This window comes from Tribolium castaneum, chromosome 10, assembly GCF_031307605.1.
Source record: "Tribolium castaneum strain GA2 chromosome 10, icTriCast1.1, whole genome shotgun sequence".
NCBI lineage: Eukaryota > Metazoa > Arthropoda > Insecta > Coleoptera > Tenebrionidae > Tribolium > Tribolium castaneum.
The window spans coordinates 4,630,015-4,650,883 of record NC_087403.1 but is presented as its reverse complement, the minus strand read 5'-3'; the positions used below and the strand labels follow the sequence as shown (position 1 = coordinate 4,650,883).

The following is a 20,869-nucleotide window of genomic DNA, read 5'->3' as shown; positions in this document are numbered from 1 at the left end:
ATGTCGTCTTTATGATTAATCCACGCCTCGCGCGACTTTTCTCATCACCGTGCAGATCTGCAGGCTCATTCATTCAACAGACAATGGCCATAACTAACGCTTAGCCCCTTGAAATACATCCAATTAAAGCCGCTAAATAAATTAATTAATGTTGCAAAGACTCCCAAAAATGCTTGCGACTTTGGTGCGAAGCCATGTCCATTCTGATTGAAATTATTTAATTATGACACAACAAAGTGGAAGAGATTTGCGTGTGATAGAATTCGTCACGAAAATGCGCTATGTCAAATAGATAATAGAGAATTTTATTCGAAGATAATACTTGTAGCTTTAATCATACTAACAATTTATTATTTTGGCTCGTTTTTCCTATAATTACTACCTGTAAAAACGGAGCTAGTTTTCACGAGCAGATTTATAACGGCGGAACGTAAACATGCAGCGACTTTAAAAATTTATCGCAGTATTTATTAGTTGTGTAGGGCCCCAAGAACCCGAAAGTGAAACAGTTTGGAAGTTTTGGCAAATACTTGAAACTTCCTCATTCACCGTGAATATAAATTATAGATAATTTTTATCATTGGGCATTAACTTTATTACCGCACAAAGCTTAATAAATCCTTGTTTGAAATTTACGTCAAAGATAAGCAACATAAAAAATCAGTTTATTCCTAAATAAACCCAGATTTAGCAACGTACTATAAAAACAACTCTAATTGTTTTGCATAAACGTTAATTAATGCAATGTTGGCTGTTTTATGATTTTTATTACGGAATGAACCTAAGGGGAAAAAACTTCTCTAAGATTTTATCTTCCCTTCATTTTTACAGATATCTAACGATTTCATTACAAAAACCTCACAATTAATTTCCGACCAACCATTATTTATTTAATTGAGATATCAGCTTTCCGCTCCTAATTTTCTTTTCTTTAACACAAAATACGCAGTTGTTGGCACGTGTAAACACAAATAACCCGGCGCATCCACCAAAATTCATCACCGTTGTGGATATTATATTCGGTTTTCATTTTATTAAATTGTCAGGCGCGAAAGCATCCCTTATTAAAAAATAAACAAATGGACAGTTTAATGCAGACTAAACTAGAATTAATTTCCAGTTTCCCCCTATTTGAAAATATTGTGAATTTCCCGGCGCGCCAAAACGCACTATAATGCTGCTAAATGTAACAAAAGAGTAGTTGCGTAAGAAAGTAATCAATAAATCTGATTGAGTGACAGACAAAGGCTTTCTCCCGTGTTGTTTGATGGTTTTAAAAATAAATTAGACATTCGCCTTGACTCATGTTGATTGAGGAGAAACGATGTGTGATATTTTTAATTTGACGTAGTGTAGGGCGTCAGCGGCCATTTTTGTAGGAAATGCACAATTCATTAAGAGGTCTAGTTCGGCATAAAGCTGAATATTTTGTAAGTATGTAATGTTTGAGTGTCGTGACCACATACACATGGAAGCAAAACACGCATAGGGTCACGCAAACGGCGACACGGAGCGTAATCATAGATTAGCGAGCAACCAACCCACTTCGCCTTGGATAGCACGTCAAAATTCTAAACGTTCCTAAATTTCTTGGAAAAATAACGCTGCAGCTGGGATTTGCATTTTTATTTTTTCACCGGCGAGACGCACCTAAAAATGATGTATGTGGCGAGTATTTTTTCGAAAGATTAGAGAAATTTCGTGTTGCAGCTGATCCATTTGCATTTTTATTGTTTTATCCCAATAGCACGTCATTTGTAAAATACATATGCACAGTGCCAGAGCCTGGCAAGTTATGGCAAATAATCTTGCTCACCGGAGCAGAAATATTTCGGATTTCGGGTTTAAAATGAAATTTCCAAAGAACACAGAGATATGCCAGGCATGAGAGGTAACGTGTATACGTTTTCAATATTAGTCGGTAATTTTTGGACGGTATTTTCCAGCCATTACACTTGCAAAGCGCTCTGCACATTTATTACGTTAACGATTGTTTTCCAGTCATATCGTCAACAACTGGACTGGTCTAAACATTTATATCCAGTCCAAATTAAACAAATTGACTTGTTCAGAAATTCCATCGATCAGGTCCTTGTTTTCTCAAATGGTCATTAATTTTCATTACAGTACCTGTGGTCGCGCAATTTTTACCCAATCTACTTAATACTCTGACGAAGCCTAAGCGCTTTTGTAACATAAATCAACCTAACTTAACCCGACTTGCTTCATTTGAAAAAATGCGCAGCTCATTGCTTGAAATTATCTCGGCTGAAATCAATATTACATCAAATCTAAATCCAAATAACTGCATGCCGAAACAAACAGCAAACCGAGAGCTTCCTATTATAAGGAAAATATTTGAAATATTCCTAACTTTACAAGATATTTTATACTCTGCTAAATAAGCGCTGAAGCGGCGGATACACCAAAACATTACGAATTCATTACGACGTTTTCACCGCGTATCTACAAATATAATGACAACGATGTACACTTTCTTTACCAACAAACAGCAAGGAATTTGTTAAGCGAAACGTTTTTGACAAATTATTTGACACCAGAATCTGGCAGATTAAAATCAGATCTCTACACAACTTGACCTCGACTCCTCGACCTTTAACTCATTTGAATAATGGATGGCTCCAGTTTTATCACTCGGACGGTCAATTACCTGATTATTTTACAAATCCTAACAAATATCAAACGATCACGATTTTTTATTCATCCGTTCTAACGATTTCAGTTTATTTCCCGGCGCATCCAGCAGTTATAATGAAACGAATAAATTACGGAGAGTTCGCTTTTATGTAGAAGAAAATACGGTAGCAATAAACAAACGCGGTTGTAGGAATAGATTCGAGTTGACAGAAAATGGTTGGCACAAGAAAACCGTTGTATAACAAAACTCTCGTCGCGGTTTATATGTGTACGAATCTGTCTATTGCCTTTGTAGCAATCAATATATTTCACCCCGAGCTCATACTGACCTCCCAATTTCAAATCTTGAGCGACTTGGAGCGAAATTGCTTTATGCTCTTTCAATTCGAAATAAATGAAATCTATCGTTAATATAAATATGCTGAGCGAGAGACAGGCAGTTATTTTCCGTAAAAAGTTGATTGTAAAGGGTGAGCGTAAAAAGCGGTGTTTTTGAGGAAATCAGGAAACGGGAATAGTTGATTTGACAAGTGAGTTAGTCGGACTTAGTTCGCCCCGAGCGTAATAAATTGGGCGAGAAAATCGATCATGGATGTCACCCTTGAAGTGTCCGCACTAATAAAATTCGAGAAATATATGGTCAATGTCAAACAAGACAGGAATTTCGGCCTCATCAAGATCGATCTCGGTGTTTAGGGTTGCGCCGGTTGATACGGAATTAAATCAAATTGTAAAACTCTACAAAAATGTTAAACGCGCGAAAAAGATCTGTTAATAAGAAAAGTTTAGCGGGAAAAGTGGAAAACTTAAATAGTAACTTTAAAATGGCCCTTGGGTATTTATTCGGTTGGAAAACAATTCATTTTACTTTTAAATGCTGTACCACATGTGAATACGATTTGCGCATTTTTGGGGCGAATTTTTCAACTTCTTGAAATTTTTTTCCCATAATTTTTCTATAAATATGCATGGGACGATGCCACAGGATGCTCAGACGGCGGCAGGGGGAGTCTTCGCGACGTTTTTGCATCCGACGATATTACCTCATATTACAAAGTATAATTTGCCCATTAACTATTCTAACCATATGACCACCTATTCGACATTTCTCAAAGTTATCGCCTGATTTATTTCGTGTCTTCTTCCTCGTTAATAATTTAGGCTTTAAGCGGCTTTCACACTTTCAAAACTACCTCTCCAATCAAGAAACTTTCGCAAAACTGATAATATCACGAGAATTTTTCAAACCAAATCGATACTATTTGAAATATTTAAACCAAAACAAATTACAGCCATTTATATGACGGGCGACCTCGCGACTTTTTCTCCCCGAAAACCGATTCAATCACCGAAAAACTAATCTTGAGGAAAAACAATGGTGTTTGAACAGTCCCTCGATGGGTTGTCAATTTTGAATTTACACATTAAACACTCAACGCTATTTATTTAACTTTGTAATTAATTACTGTGTCAATTACATCCGAAACTGACACAACCAGTTGTTAAATACAAAATAATAGTCAACATGAGCCGAAGGAAATCCCAATTCCCACACAACGATTTTGGAAATGTGTGTGAGGAAAAAAGCAAATTATTCGGCGATGAAGTATTAATTCGAGCGCGTTTAAGGCATAATGGAGTTCTTTGAGAATGTCATGTATTGTTATGGTAAAAGAATTGTTGAAGTAATGAAGTTGGTGTCGCTTCCGGAGGTGTTCGGAAAAAGTGGTTTTGTTATAATAAGCGGCGGCTTACGCAACTTATTAAAACAGTGTGCTTGCGCCACTGCTTTAATACACGGCACTCATTTGCAACAAAAATCGAAGTGAACACGAAAAGCTCGCATGACTAAGTAAAAACCTCTCTTAGAAAACGGTCTTTAACCACAGCTCTGCGTTATTTACAACCCTGGAGTTGATTGTAATGAGAAATCACATGAACCCTTGTAAAATAATGGAACGTTCAAAAATTACTCGCACAATTATCAACAACTCCCCTGGATTGCTTTTTACATTATTTTATTTGCCTTACAAATTCGTTCTATTGTTAGAAGTATTGATATTTTCAAGCCGGCTCAATAACGGTTCATTATAAAAGAACATAAATTAATTTATAATGCCGGACTTATCGATCAACACCCGGAATAGCGTAAGTTGGTCACTACGTCATTTCCTTGCATTTTTCTCGAGTGCAGAATGCGCCACAAAGTTTTTTTTACTTTTATCCGGGTTAATGCCCACCATTGGGACTTCCTAAATCGTAAAAGATAGAGACTCCGGTAAATGAAGAACAGTTGGACATTTCCCGGCTTGTTATGGATACAAAAGAATTTCTTAAACATATTCGCCGCCCCGATCCTTATTCTCGCCTAAGAATTTGAGACATATTACCTGTTTTAGGACACGTTATAAAACGCTCCTGTTTAACCTGCTATTAGTATCAATCAAACGACTCCGTTATTTATTGCTGTTCGATACATAAACCAATATTATCACACGTTTTCGGAAAATAAATCACGGCTCCTATTTTGTGTTTTACCGCATGTTTTTCCTACAAAGCCACTAAATCGGGATCAGTCATGAAGATCACAAGAAGTGAAAGTTGTTAGCGCGGTTTTATGTCTACTACTGCAAGTTTTATGACCACTAAAGCCCATCATGATGGGCAAAGACAATAAAAAAATGAACTGTTTGTAATGAGAAGAACCGTTTTTCCAGCAAAAGGCTTCACAGTTGGAAGTCAAATATCTGAAATATATTTCGTGATGTTTTTCCCAATTCAGGCCGAATTGATCGGCTTGAGAAAAAGTGGCCTATGAAGGGTTATTGATGAAAGGGTCCAAAGCTTGCTTTTTCCTATCCCAGATATCGAAATTATTTATTAGAAAACCCCGAGTCTTGTCGTTTGTAAATTATTGGAAAAATATTAATTGCTCCTAATTATTAACGTGACGAAGCAAAGTGTACAAATTCCACAAAGAATGAGGTTTCGCATTAAAATATGGGCCGTAAGGAGCTTTCTTTTTATTGAGAAATTCCCCCGATCTGCGAAACTGGGAGTGTCTAATTAAAATTTGTTTAGAAAGCGGTAGCGTGGCGAGATGTCTTTTTTATTCACCTAATTTTTCGCGAGTAGAATTAAAGAGCCCACGAGATAAGATAGTATTTTGCAGCGCTTCAGAGAATTGTGAAAAATCAAAAAATAAAGTAGGCGAAAGCCGTAAATACGAAAATGTTGACATTTTACTATGATAACATTGCACCCCTTCCAGTTTTATGCGTCTTGGCAAGATGACAATAAGAAAATTCGCCTTGTATTTTCCTGTTCATATTTGAACGATCCGCCAGTTTTTTCCTCCCCCAATCCTCTCGAAGCGACTTTATTCTTTTATATTTCATCATCGAAACGGCTATCGAGTATGAGGTTAATGGAAGCTCGATCATTCCAATAAAATGTTTTTGATGGGCCATTCGACAATTCTATTAAACGCTAACGGTAATACAATTTTGACCAAGGTCTTCAACAGTTTAATTGGCTACAGCAAAAAGTTATTAATTACGTGTCTAAAGTTCAATATGTGCCGCCCGCAACCGACAGATTTTCATTCGTTCCAGATTTTATTTCAGATAGTTCACAAATAACAAATACACTTCTTTAATCACATTAAGCTAAAACAAAATCTACAGTTTTCTGAAAATTTATTCAAATTAGTTACCGAAGGCCGTGGGTGATAAAGACAAGGTTAAGTAATTATGCATGTATTAGTTGGCCGTTAATCGATTTTCTGCTTGCACATGTAATTAAAAATTACGTGCAGAATTTTTTACTACTTTGTGGCCGACGATTAAACCCATATCGTGCAAACAAGTAGTTCAACATTGTCGATTTTTATTTATTTATAGCTAATAAACAAGGTTTAAAGTAAAATAATGCGTCTAAGAAGTTTGCTTAGAATGAATCTCAAAGATCTGTGTTAAAAAAATGTTTCATGCATCTTGGGAAATGCTGAGAGGGCAGAATGAATTCCGTTTCACACATCACGCATAGCAATGTTATGAAATCGCGCAAATGTGTACTTATTCGTACGTGGATTTTGTATTAATAGTGGCTTGTATTATGTTTTAAGCGTTGACAATCCGTGTGTAATATTAAACTATAAATCTCTGCATATGAAATGTGTAAGTGGCAATCTGTTTGTTTCTGTTTCGCTTCGAATTTAAAAGCGTGAAATAATGATTTCGGGGCTCGTTCCGATCGAAGGAATTTTATTAGTATGACTTGTAAAAAGTAATGGAAGTCGGGGAAGTTCCCAAGTTCAATGGATGTCACGTTTTGCAAGGGTTGCCTGATATCCAGCCGCGGTTTGACAGAATGCTTAACGATTACACGAAGCAAGAATTTGCATGTGCTCAACTAAACTGAAGAGCTTCGTGTCTTAAAATATAGGGAATAAGGTCAAGTTTCATTTTCATCAAGTGATAAACCCGTGTTAAGGGAGATAATGCCAAGGATTTTTTCAGGGAGAATACAACTCTGTGTTGTGGGGTAAATTGCAAACTAACGTGCCCTTTAATTAATAATATAGTACGGTTGTTTCGAGAACAAGTAACTCTCAAGTGAAACAATAAAACAGAAACATAATCGTGTATCAACTTGCATGTTCTGCCACGACAAGACAAAAGCCAAAAGTCACATAACCCATGAATCCTTTGAGACAACTTGTCTTTAAAATATTTCCAAAAGTGGAAATACGCTGACCCTCATCTTTTGTCTGTTTTTGTTTTCGGTTCAATTTCCACCGATAATTTGCGGGTCGATTGACCTTCAACCGAATTCGGAAAATAATCTCTATCTAGATACTGCACTACACAATACTCTAGTATCCAGACACTATACGTAACGATTAAATTACTTTTATGTATGTTTGAAAACAAGTCTTTAAATAATGATGCACTTCCAACTTGACTAAGTTATAACAACGAACTTATAAGTGTAATACTGTCTTAGAAGTTTATCCAGAATACATAATATTCTGCAAATTATCTGAGCTTGTGTTCTCGCTGGATTTACCACTTCGAGAAAACATCGACTGTAAACAACCATATACTTATTGATTATATTAGCTATTCGTCTGGTCTGGGGCAACCAGGGTGAAAATTTCTTTAGGAGTTGCTTAAAGATCTAGACAAAAGCCAGTGAATAGCAATTGAAACTTTAGGTCTCTTTAGTTTCGGTAATTGTTGAAGAAAAAGTGAAAAAGACCGGAAATTCATTAAACGCAGCTCAGTAAAACCCCCGACGTACCATATTTATTTTTACGAGTGGGAACAGTAATTCCGTTTAACTTATTCCAAAATGATTATTGTTACAAGTTGTGAAATTTAGTGGCTAAGCAAATATTTGAGTTGAAATTCAAGCAATATCTCTGTTTATATAATTCCGATGCGGTTTTATGATCATTAGAATACTCGCAATTCTGGCCAATGTGAGTACAAAAGATTCCTCAAGATTTATGTTTAAGTAACAACGTGTTAGATAAGTACAAAGGAGGTAACCCGTGACTTATACTTTGAATATTTGAATAAAAGAAATATGTTCTCTGCTTGATAACTTAGTTGAGAAACTGTTTTCGAGACGATTCGAAAATTTTATTCAAGCATCTCAAACTTTTTATATAGAAATGTGAGAAGAGTGCACCGGCCGTAATCTCAATTCCTCCACTGCGGTATCAGATTTCTCGTCCTGATAAAGTTCGTATTGTATTCATTTTCTCCGGAATAAAAGCAAATAGTCCATGAGTGAGCACATTCACATGCGCACTTCACTTCATAATTAAAAAAAGAGACGTAGTGAAGTAATTGTAATTTTAAGCAATATTCTAGCCACTGACAATCGGTATAAAGTTACGTTTCTGACGTCTTTGTCGCCGCTTTCTAAACAACACACCTCTTTGTAGTGGTCAATAGAGACCGGAATTTTAGGAAGTTAAAAACCTTAATTAGGTGTCAAAAAAGCAAAAAACCAAATATTGGGTATTAAAATCTGGTAATTTAGGATACATTTTTGTTGAACCTAATAACATAAATATTGTTCTAAATTTGCTGTTGTAAAATTGCGAGAATCAAAACCAAATCGATCCACGATTTTTGAACCCAATTGTAATAAACAACTTAAAATTTTCTTAGAAAACAGTGAAATTCCACATGGTTTGGCCGACATTTAAATAATAATCAAGCAACCGTTTTTTGCTCAGTTTTAATCGCCTTATGATTGGTCTGTTTAACTGTTGGGAGTGCAATACCCCTCCAATACCCAATGACAAACGCTTCAGTTGTCTTGCAATTTTTTGTGCACCAGATAAATAAGTAATGTAGGAGGCCTCCAAGAAGTCAAGTTAACTTTGATGGTTTATAAAACATGTTGTATCATTGTTTGTTAGTAGTTTAGCGACTACTGAAGCGAAGCTTCAAAGAGGATTTACCGCCAAGAAGAAGTAGTGGCAGTCTTTTTAATTTGTACTAGTTTTAGACGGAATAATTTTCTTAGTGATCGTGCGTAAGGTTTAAAGTTTAAAGGCGTTAATTTGGGGGCGAAGTGTATTTATATACAAAAGCGATTTTGTCTGTCAATTATCTCGTGGGATGTGATCGGAAAATGGAATAGAATTTGCCAGGAGGCGAACCGCTCTTGAACAAGCGATTTATAGATTTTTTGTTTACTTGGTTGGGGTGCAGGTGGACACGTGGTGTGCGGTAAATCGATGTTGCATCGAAGACGGTTTTGGGCAAATGGAGTGATATATGCGACGGGCGTCGGGGGCGGTAAGATAGATGGGGGCGGCGGTAATTGTGACGGATGGCCTCACCTGGACGCTGGGTGGAGGCCGGCGTCGAGGAGGTGGCCGCCGTCGGCTGGGGCGGCAGAGGCAGGTCACAGCACTCGCGCTCGGGGAACTCGCTGGAGAGCACCAGGTCCGCCGCCGCCAGCAGCCAGAGGATCGCCCCAGCACCGCACATACCATTGGTTGCTCACATGTGGCGGCGTCGGTTGCGTTGCGTTGCGGACACGACACCACCGGCCACGGGAACCTTCGAGGAAGCAGTGAACGGCGAGGACGAGGATCAGGCAGGATCCGATCGCAGCGTGCGCCTTGCGCCGCCACCGCCACCGCCACGAGGTCGGTCCGGCGCACCCGCCGCCCGCCGCCCCTACAACCGCCACCCCCGTACAACTTACTACATCCATCTTGTATTCAAATCGGTACTGACGGTAAGGGATTACCGACCCATTGACGGAACTGACGGATCACAAGCCACCATTGATCATAAATAGATCGCATCTGAGCTAACCGCCACCAACTTACCGAATTCTATCGTTTTCGCATCAAACTTACCAAGCACGTGGCTAACGACGACGTCTCGCAATCGCTAATCTCAACATACGGCCTTTATTTTCGACTTCAAACCCCACAAGGCCCAAACATATTGACGGAATTACATCTTCCAATAATCCAATTTTGCTTCCGATTATAACTAACGAAATTTTTATCTTAACCGTTACGTTATCGACACCGTATGCAAACTACCGCCAAGGGTTCTCACTATACCAAATATATTCATAACATTTAAAATTTTTACATATAGCTACTACACTCTCGCAATACATAAACCGACGAGAACTGACTTTATGTGCGACACTCAACCGACACTTACTGGATATACACAGTGGCCCATCAAACACCAGGAGTAGATTTTCGTGTCATTTTTAGATTTATCGAGACTTTATCGAACTTATTTAAAATTGCATTTAAAGTGTGGGACTGTGTCCGTCCTTGAAGACACGATTTTCGAACAAAAATTAAAACCTTATGAGGGTTGCAATGAAATAACAATATATTCGTATGAAATACGTATTCCGTCACAACCTCCCAAACTTAGTATTTAAAAAGGCAAGGAAAAACCAAGTGGACTGAAGGACTTCGATTAATGAGTGTTTAAACAACCAAATCCAGCATAAAATGAGTGAAATATAGATGGAACGGGTGTGACGATGGCAGAAATTGTTTTAATTAACATGTGTAGGTACTTTATAATATTCGCTGAAATGAAGTAGGCAAAATTACATTTATTGCGAAAATCACGTGACATGCTAATGGTGTGGACTACTGTGGACTTGTGCAAATTTGTACACATACAGCAAGCATTTCTCTGATGAAACGTTAACTATAAAGAGTAGTTTTAAATGTTTCTCTTTGAACAAATATTTGTAGTTAATTAAAACGGTTCCCCGTATGAAAACAATTAAAAATCCGTTCGTATGCGGATACAATGATATAAAATATTATTTGTATCACATTGTTCTAGACATTGTCTCTTGGCTACGTTTTTAAATTTTTCACTAGTTATCCGGCTATCGATTCGGGGGTTTAAAAGAAAGACGTGAATAATTGGTAGGGCGATTAACGGAATAGAATAATGTTTATCGGTCTGATGATTGGGAATATCGGTGTTGAGTTTGGGGTCGTTGGGAGTTCGGGACGAAAGGTTTAAGCGAGTGCGTGATCGAGAAGACGTCGCGTATTCTGAGCTTGTCCGGCTTGTGCCAGGCGGTAAATCGGATTATCTAGTATCGATACAGTTTAGGGGTCAGAAAGGCTAATCTGTATGAAAAAGCTTTTAGCTGCCTACTTTCCGGACTTAATTTACGCTTTGTATGAAATGTGCGTTTTTTCGGCAGGAAGTTGCCGGAACAATTAGGCAGTGCGGGGTGAATGGCTAATGAGCCCCAGTCTAGCGACTCTCTCAAGCCCTCGGTGCATTATTAAAAATGCAGCGGGTCTAGTGCACACAAACCACCCACTCTCGGCGAATTTTTCTTCGAAATTTTCCAACTTCGAACTCGTCAACACAAAATTTTGAGCTGGGGTTTTCCAGCAATGGAAAAACTCTGATGTGCGAAGCGCTGTTTCGGTCGTCTTCAGTTGTTAATGGATTTAATCAGCGGCAGTGACCGTTTGTGTCGAACAGATTGTCGCTCAGATTTACTCGTTCGGCGACCAGCGAGCGGTCATTTGTTTTGTTCTGCGTTATCAACTCCTCTTCGGGTCGACGGGTGCGCGTTGGCTGCGTCCAGGAGACCGAAAAGTCGCCGTCGGCGAGGTGCGGGCTGAATGTGTTCTATTACCTTCACCTCTCCGCCAAGATTTATCGATTGTGGCTCTTTTGTTCAAGACTTGCAGTCGAACCAATCACGGCTAGGATATAACAGCTTGAGCTCTACTGTCAACACGCTCAAGTCCACTTTTCAGTAATTTGTTAGTTAAATTTAAACAAAGTCCTGTGTGGAGGATCGCAAACGTTTGTCCATGTCACGTCCACGTCCGGCGCTATCAAAGTTTTCTAAATGAAATTTCTAACGTCACAACCAAACTCCAAAAGAACATCGCCCTCGATTGTACAAGCAAAGATTTCAACTTCGCTTCTCATTCTTATCGCAATTTTGCGATGTAGGTCAAGATGTTTCTGATTTCATATTTATTCACATTTGGTTTTTTGGGAAAGTTACACAAGTCGTCAGAAATTACAAACCACGCGACATAAGATTATTTATCGTTGCGTTTTAATTATGGGCAAACCAAATTTTGTAATTTCAAAAAAAAAAAACACTTGCTTGGTGAATTTTGCATTAACCGTTCGCCTAGTTTTGAACTCACGAGGCGCCAATGGCTTATAGGATTGGCGTAAGTGATAAAATGTTGAAGTAGGAATACCGATCGGAGAGAAGCGATGGATTTGATTCATTTCTCACGACGGCAAGAGTTATGGTCTTTTCGAAAATATCATACGTTTGATTATTTATTTGTGAATGTTGGTGCGGGGTCAGTTTGAAACGAAGCAGGGTTTGGCGATTGTTGGACAAATTAATCGAAGTTATTCTTGCCATCGTCACAGTGTGCAAGAATTGGAAACGTGGATAGGTGGTCTTCTCGTTGATTTTATTTTTATGAGTTCTTTTATGAGGTCAAATGAAACAAGCAGCGTATGTGTGACAGGAAGGTACAAAAGGTCGTTGTGTTTAGTAATTATTTGCATACACCTACGGTTTAAATGTCACATTCTAACCGCAAAAATGTATTATTTGCGCATAATGTGACTTTGTATGTTTGATAACAAAGATAAATCCACATAATATTATAACACGGCTAAATATTTGCGGGCGATCAATTTGTGTATTTTAATACCGTGTTTAGTTTGCGATATTTTTGCTTTAATGAAAGTTCGTGGACCGGTTTTACGACGTTTTGTGCAAAGAAAACGTAATATGTTGGTGACAAAGTTGTTAAATCGGCGGCATTGGCAGTGGGTGTTTAAAATTTAACGCGCCCTGTTTAATTCATCGATTATGTCTGGCTCTGCCTTCTCTTACGTTGGCTAATTAGTACTTTCTAATCGATTAATGTGAATGAGACTCAACGACAAATAAGACTTCGAGGGACGTATCGTTGACTTATTTGTGCAGAAGAGTTAATTAGAATTTTTGACAACGCGCGTTTTAATTGAAGGAATCGGTGCGCGCCACCTTTTCGTCCGTTTGTAGTTTCATGTATAAATTTACATTTACTTAGTGCGTATCAAATTCGAGGTGTTTAAAATTTAAAGAAGATCCCAGCAGCGCGCATAAGCCCGGAAATAGAAGAATTCATATATAAATAAATATCTCGACCCTGGTTGTCCTTAGCCCTAACTCTGGCAAAGTGGAGCATATCTTTTAGCACTTGCCCTGTTGTCTTTCGACTATAATGCATGCCTGGGCTTGACAGCTGAATTATTCTGCTGGTATTTATAAAGCAACTAAGCCGCCTCGAAAAGTCCATGCTCTTTTTTGCTACAACTTTATTCGTTTTTCTCGAGGCGTGTGCGAAGTATTTACTGTTGTTCGCTCCTGTTTGTAATATTTCTCTTTACACTTTCTTCGCCCTATTTGGCAGACGATTCGGCCGCCATCCCGAGATGATCTAAATACACAACATCAAACAAATTCCGCATGATTTCCTCTGTTATAACAACCTCACGCAACCCTTTTATTTAATTATTCATCGTACAGTGTGAAGTATTAATAATAACGCACCTCAGCTCTTTACACGGACAAATGCTTAAACATCGCAGATTAAAACTTAACACTCGCGGCTGAAAATCCTATTTCACTTTTACGCACATTGGGACAAATTCAGCTTCTTAAATTTTAAGCAGCAGACTTATTTTCACGAAATATTACAGAAATGTGCCGATTAATTTTAACGAGTGTTGAGCGAGCATCAAACTGGCTTCGTTGCAATAGATCTGGTTTACAGCCTAATCAAATATATATGTACTTTGTGTCAACACATTTTACATTCCGGAAGCTCTCCAAGTGTCAAAGAAACTTCTCGCTGGAGGAAACTAACAGCCCTTTAGCATAAATAAAAAATCCCGAAAACAACTGGTTTTTGCGAGTTCTAGTTTAGGCAGAAATGATCGGTGCTATTAGAGACAGTGAGTGCAATTAATAATAAAGGAAACTTAACGCTTGGGACAGGTAATGGGCCCGTAGGGATGGTGATTTAATTTGCGGATTGACTTGAGAAATGAGGAATGGCATGCGGTTGAATTAAAGCAAGTTAAGTCAATAGTACGTGGACATTCAGCAAGAGAATGGCGTGTCAGTTAATTTAGACAATTAAGAGTGCGTGAGAAAAAGCCACTTGACAAAGGCAGCAGCCGGGGCGAAAGTAAATCTTATTTTTAAGTAGGAAGTGTACAAGGCATTCCAAGTTTCACCCCGTTTGAAAAATAAACATCTCTAGTTATGTTTTAAATGCGTTTCAATTCAATACTTTAGACAAACGCACAAACCAAATTAGATAAAAATTTTGAGTTTCTTTACTTAAAATTTTAATGGTCAAGGCTTAACAAAAAATAAAAAAAATATTTTAACTTACTCTAGCAAAGTTTTATATGCCTTTACGACCTATTCAAGTTGTAAAAGTCCAAAAGAAGTCTATATGTTTGATTCCGGGTATCCGGAACATTTATCGAGCAATAACTCCGGAACTTTAGAAAGAACCCCATGAAGTGTATTATCGTTAAAAAGCTCTTTCAATTATCTAATTTTTTCAAAAAAGATTATTGTTCTACGACTAATAGTTTTCGAGAAAATTGCAAATAAAAGCAAAAATTGGTCAAATTTAAAAAAATTCATAACTAAAAAACTATTAAGAATTTGGCAGTTTTCTCGACGTCAATCGGTTCCCCGGATCATTTTGCACGGGTAAGGATTAAAATAGTTTTACTTTTTTAAATAGTTAAGCCTTAATTGAGAAAATAAAAAAAAAACCCTACAAAATTTATTCAACAAAAAAATTCATAACTCAAAAACTAAAAGTCGTAGAGCAATGCGGTTTGTTCCAGTGGATTCACCGGCACATTTTCTGTATTATGCCAACTTTCTTTGCTCAAATTTCTTAAGTAATAATACACTTACCTTCAAAGAGATGAAAAAATTTTTTTTTTAAACTCAATCCAGGAAATTTCTAGGAACTTCTATATGTCTTAACAACCCACTAAAGTTGTAAAAAGTCCACAAAAAGTCCATATGTTAAATTTTTTGATGTTTGCTTTTTTCAATTTTTGTCGCAGTTTTTGTCGATTTTGGGTACCCGGAGCATTTGTCGAGCAATAACTCCGTAACTATTAGAGATAACCCCATGAAGTGTATTATCGTTAAAAAGCTCTTTCAATTATCTAATTTTTTCAAAAAAGATTATTGTTCTACGACTATTAGTTTTCGAGAAAATTGCAAATAAAATCAAAAATTGGTCAAATTTTAAAAAATTCATAACTAAAAAACTATTGAGAATTTGGCAGTTTTCTCGATGCCAATCGGTTCCCCGGATCATTTTGCATGGGTAGGGATTAAAATAGTTTTACTTTTTTAAATAGTTAAGCCATAATTGAGAAAATAAAAAAAATAAAAAAAAGTTAACACCCTCCACTACAAAATTTATTTAACAAAAAAATTCATAACTCAAAAACTAAAAGTCGTAGAGCAATGCGGTTTGTTCCAGTGAATTCAACGGCTCATTTTCTGCATTAAGCCAACTTTTCACAAGATTTAAAATTTTTAATTTTTTTGCTCAAATTTCCTGAGTAAAATAATACACTTACCTTCAAAGAGATGAAAAAAAAAATTTTTAAACTCACTCCAGCAAATTTTTATGGACTTCTATATGTCTTAACAACCCACTAAAGTTGTTAAAAGTCCACAAAAAGTCCATATGTTCAATTTTTTGATGTTTGATTTTTTCAATTTTCGTCGCAGTTTTTGTCGATTTTGGGTACCCGGAGCATTTGTCGAGCAATAGCTCCGGAACTATCAGAGATAACCCTATGAAGTGTATTATCGTTGGAAAGCCCTTTAAATTATTTTTTTTTTTTTAAATTATTGTTCTCCGACTAATAGTTTTCGAGCAAATTGCTGATAAATGCAAAAATTGGTAGAATTTAAAAAAATTCATAACTAAAAAACTATTGGGAATTTGGCAATTTGTCGATGCCAGTCGATTCCCCGGATCATTATGCATAGGTATGGATCAAAATAGTTCCACTTTTTTGAATAGTTTGGCCGTAATTGAGAAAATAAAAAAAATATTCTGCGACTCATTCTACGTTTTATAATCAGCTGACTGTTCAGATGTAAATTGGTGAATAACTTTAAACAGAGAGTTGAATGAATTTAGTGTCGCGATGGCGAAATTATTAAATTAAGTGTTTAAAAGAAATAAAAAGAAGAGAGAAGAAAAGACATAAAACCTGTGTTACGCAATTTGTTGCGGCGTGTAAACAATTCAGGAGACAGCAGTTTTCGGATGTAATTCTTGCGGCGTATTGGGGTGAAACCATATAATTGAAATATGTGATAGGATATACCATAAGCAGAAATAAGAGTATGTTCCCGGAAAAAGCGGAAAGCGGAAGCGGAGGAAGGATTTCTTGGTTCCGAGTGTACAGTCCAGATAGAAAAGTATCCGTATGCAAAATCAGATCGTCACACTTTGAGTGTTGCCATGGATACCTGGGCTCTATTTCACAAAACGCACCAAAATCAAAAACGCTAACAATTCATTGCAAGACATCCTTGCAAATACAATAAATCATACACTACGACTACACAAATAAACAGCCGAGGCAGCTCCGCATTTTATAAACTGCTGCTTCGGTGATATACTTTATTTTCCCTCTAACGTTATTTATAGCGATTTCCATTGTTTCCGACTAAACTCGGTATTACCAATCACATTTTCTTCCATTCAACTAGATTTTTGTCCCGGTTTCTAAAGCAAATACGAACCGAAATTAATTTTTACTAATTTATGATTGAAGGAAACGACCATCCTCCGCCCACTAAATCAGAAAAAACTCTTGCGTTTTCAATTATTCGATCAGAAGCTAAACGAAATTTCATCTACACGACTGTCAATTATGTGTCCTTAGCCAAGTCTCCGGAACAATAACCCAGGCCTTCGCCTCTCACTTTTTTCATTCTAAAATGTATCGGAATTTTCCTCCAGATAAGCTCGTCTCAAACTTGAACATTCCTAAGAGGATTACTGAATCGCAGAAATTACCTGCAGTTGTAATACCTACGTATTTGCCCTCGAGGGAAAGAAACTGAGACTCTTCAGCGCCACACCCTCTTCTTAATTATACCCATTATAGCGCTTACTGAAATTTAAACTTGCACTTTTTAAACAATCTAGTTCTTCCGGCCGGAAAACCGAAGCCGCGTCAATCCAATTTGGCTTAAGGTGTCCGCAATTAAATTAAAATTGAGTGCCCGAAAGTTAAACATTTTTTAAAGTCGGGCCGTGTTGTGCAAATGTTGGACAAACATTTAGGAAATGAAAGTGATTCAGGCACGACGTGAAAGAGGGAAATATTTTAAAATAAATTTCAACGACGTTTAATTGATAATCAACATGAGCAGTCCGGGCTGCTTTGACGGAATTAAAATTTTCCGCTTATTTCATTTGAAATGTGGGAATATCCATCGTGCGTTTTTTCGTACATTTTCTTTTATTCAACGGACGTATGGAATGATAAAAGGGAACTTTTTGCGTTCATATGTCGATTAAAAATACATAAATTCAATCCCATCGGGAATCAGATAATTATCTAGACCACAAATGCAAATTAAGAGAGTGTGTGGGCACATCTTTTATCGATATGCCGAATGGCGGAATAATTTTTCCGGCTTTTTCGGCAAGGTGAGGTGAATTTGCAAATTGGTATAGAACGGCTGTTGGGAGAAAAAACAAGTTCGGAAGTTTCGCAGTAACACAGGCTCAGTAGATAATTCCCTCTATAAACGCAAGACATATAATAATGGCCGAGTCTCCGCGCGATACAAACTTCTAAAGACTGCTCGAAACAAGAAGAGCCCTCACAACATGAGAAATGTTGATGTAGGATTAGGAAAGCCATGTATGTTTCCGTGTTGCGAAATGCCCCCAGCTATATATTACCATTTGTACGATCTTTCTAGTTATTCGATTAATCCGGATAAAAAGCCCGATATTATTTCATTCCGTAAAGATTTTGCCTTGACGGCCGGCAAAAAAGCAAGAACAAGCAGGATGGAGACTTGGAGGAATAAAAGGAGATACATTAATCAAAAGTAGTTTCTCCCGACGCTCTGGGATTCTCTAAAATTGCGAGTTTCACATTCAATTCAAATTCTTGGACCTGGTCTCGGGTCATCCACATTTTCACATTACACCGTCATGCATAAAATGCAAATAAATTCATTAAAAAACAAACTCCAATGCGTCGCAATACAGTGATCGATCACGGCGTGCAACTTTGTGTAAAGCCGTGTTTATCCGGCGAAAGAAATGGTGGATGCGCCGGGAAAATTATTAAAAATGATAGAGATCAAGCCGATTCTGATTTTTTCAGCTTGCGCTTGTTAAAGGATTTGAGGTAGACACATCGAGGAATTTTCAGTGCTGTCAGCGCAAATCTGCGTTCACTTGTCTTGCTATCTATATATCGAGAAAAACGATGTTGCCTCGTTTTCTTTTTACATATTAAATCAGCACAGTTGGCATGTCAATTTTCTAGCCCTATCAGCCGCATATCACGAACCGAAAATCGACAATGACACGCCGATCAAACCATAATCGATGTAATTAAATGACTATTTCGGTCGCGATTTTCGTAGTCAAAATCTTTGGCTAGTCGCAGCTTTTCTAATGAAATAATGGAACGGCGCAATCAAAGATTTGGGCGAAAGATAAGTTAAAGTGGCGACTCTATTCAGCTCGTATGATTGGGGGTGTGATACGCTTACGAGGCTTTTTATTCACCTTGGATACACAAAATACAAAAGTGCCGCTTTTGTTATTTGTGTTTCATTCACAATGGCATCATTAAGGCCGAAATTGATTTTCATAATAGAGTGAGGAACTATTGTACCATCTTTAACAAAATTCTTTGTAAATCCCTGAAACGGCAAATAGATCATAGTGAATTAAAGCGCTTTCTTTATAACAGAGAAATTAACTGAGTTACAAAGTTATATTCGAAGTTGTGTTGAAGTCGAACGGAATCGAAATAATATCCTAGAGGGTTTGGCTTACGTAACGATTTTATCACTGCTCAAGTATAATAAATAAAGGCCAATTATAACGAAATTATTTCACTTTCCAAATAACAAATAATTCGCTCGTCGAAATAAATTAAGAGAAAATGCGCTCAACAACACATCGTACCGGTTTTATTTACTAATAAATTTAAGCAAGATCGATAAATCTGACTTGTGAAGTTATTTATGTTGAACATTGGCGAAATAAACCGGCATTCCGGATTTTAGATCTCATTACATTTTATTATCAAGTTTCAATATACAAATACCACACACTCAAGTCAAGTCTGTAACAGCAGACGAGTTTTCGAAATTTTCTCCAAATAACTTTATCTAATTACGACGTCGGTTACTAATATAACAAAAAAGATTTCTTGTGTAGCTTGTAACATATTACGTTCAACTGCTAACATCGGGAAATAAAACGAAAAACAATTAATCTTCTTCTGACTCCTTGTTCTGATTACAGTTAATTTCTCTCGCGAAGATTGAGTTGGAAATAAGTGACAGAAGAACCTTACTCGCAATTATTTCGAAACGTATTGGCATTTGGTATTTTTTAACATTAATTTTGGAAAAATCCTAATTTGAAAAAAAATCATCGCGAGATGACGTTGCGTCAATGAACATAATTGTATTGTATTGAAAAATTCGCTGATATGAAGTGACGAAACAGATTTGTAGGATTTATTTTCTCCCGGAAAATAACCACAGCGCCATCTCCTCGCCAGGTGGTGTGTTTCACGCCACGGCGTCTGTGCGAGGGTTGTTCCAACCCCTAAAGTTGGTTTGTCGCTCCGCTAAAACGTTGCACCCTTTACTCACTTGAAATTAACGAGTGAAGAGGGCGCTCCTAGTGCCACATTTGCAGGGATAGGCTCGTAATTCAAAAATATCTTTCGCTACTCTTTTAATGAAATCAGTGGATTTAACAAAGTTTGTGCAGTTCGTTCAATTAACACGGATAAATAGTGCAAACTATACTTGTTTTCGTGACGCTAATCTTGAAATATGGAATACAAATGCAACAGCGACTAATAAGCATCCTAATAAGCGACAATGACAAGTTGGTGATGTCATTTATTTTGCTTAGAGTGCATAAAAATGAGGACTACAGCTGTTGTTTGTGCAGGATTACGACAAAAAATTGATGCTTTAAAAATAATCATGAATGAAAATTGGATATTCCTAAGAGGATTATTGATCTGCAGGTGATAATACCTAGAAAGGTGGCGGCAAATCTGTTTTGTCACCACCCACACAAATTTAAAATTAAACTTTATTTGCGGAGGGTGTAATGTACACAGTCCTTTCTGTTACCCTTTCGTTTCGCTCTCACGACTTTCAATTGATAAATAAAACGTTCGTTAATTTAAATAAAAGGTAATAACGTACAAGGAAAACACACTTTAAAAATTCGGACGCACGGTCAATTCAAATTCATTTAAATTGCACGTTCTACTTAATAGAGTTTTAGTGCAGTGTTTTTGCAAAGTAAATTAACTTAACTGCGCACTAAAATGGTAAATTT

General features: G+C 37.1%; 1 protein-coding gene across 7 annotated transcripts in view; it reads right to left on the bottom strand.

Annotated features, from left to right (window-relative positions):
• Positions 1-20,869, bottom strand: part of Gfrl (Glial cell line-derived neurotrophic family receptor-like) — a 70,425-nt gene that overhangs the window by 37,321 nt on the left and 12,235 nt on the right. Inside the window, exon 1 of one of the 7 annotated variants that reach the window (XM_015980993.2) lies at positions 9,524-9,806. The exons of 1 other annotated variant lie outside the window; for it this stretch is intronic. In XM_015980993.2, the coding sequence (XP_015836479.1) occupies positions 9,524-9,674 (151 nt within the window). In that variant the 5' untranslated portion in view covers positions 9,675-9,806. Of the gene's footprint in view, positions 1-9,523; positions 9,807-20,869 lie in introns of those variants that run through there. 5 more of the 7 variants (XM_015980976.2, XM_015980991.2, XM_015980998.2 and 2 more) reach the window with 5 other exon arrangements.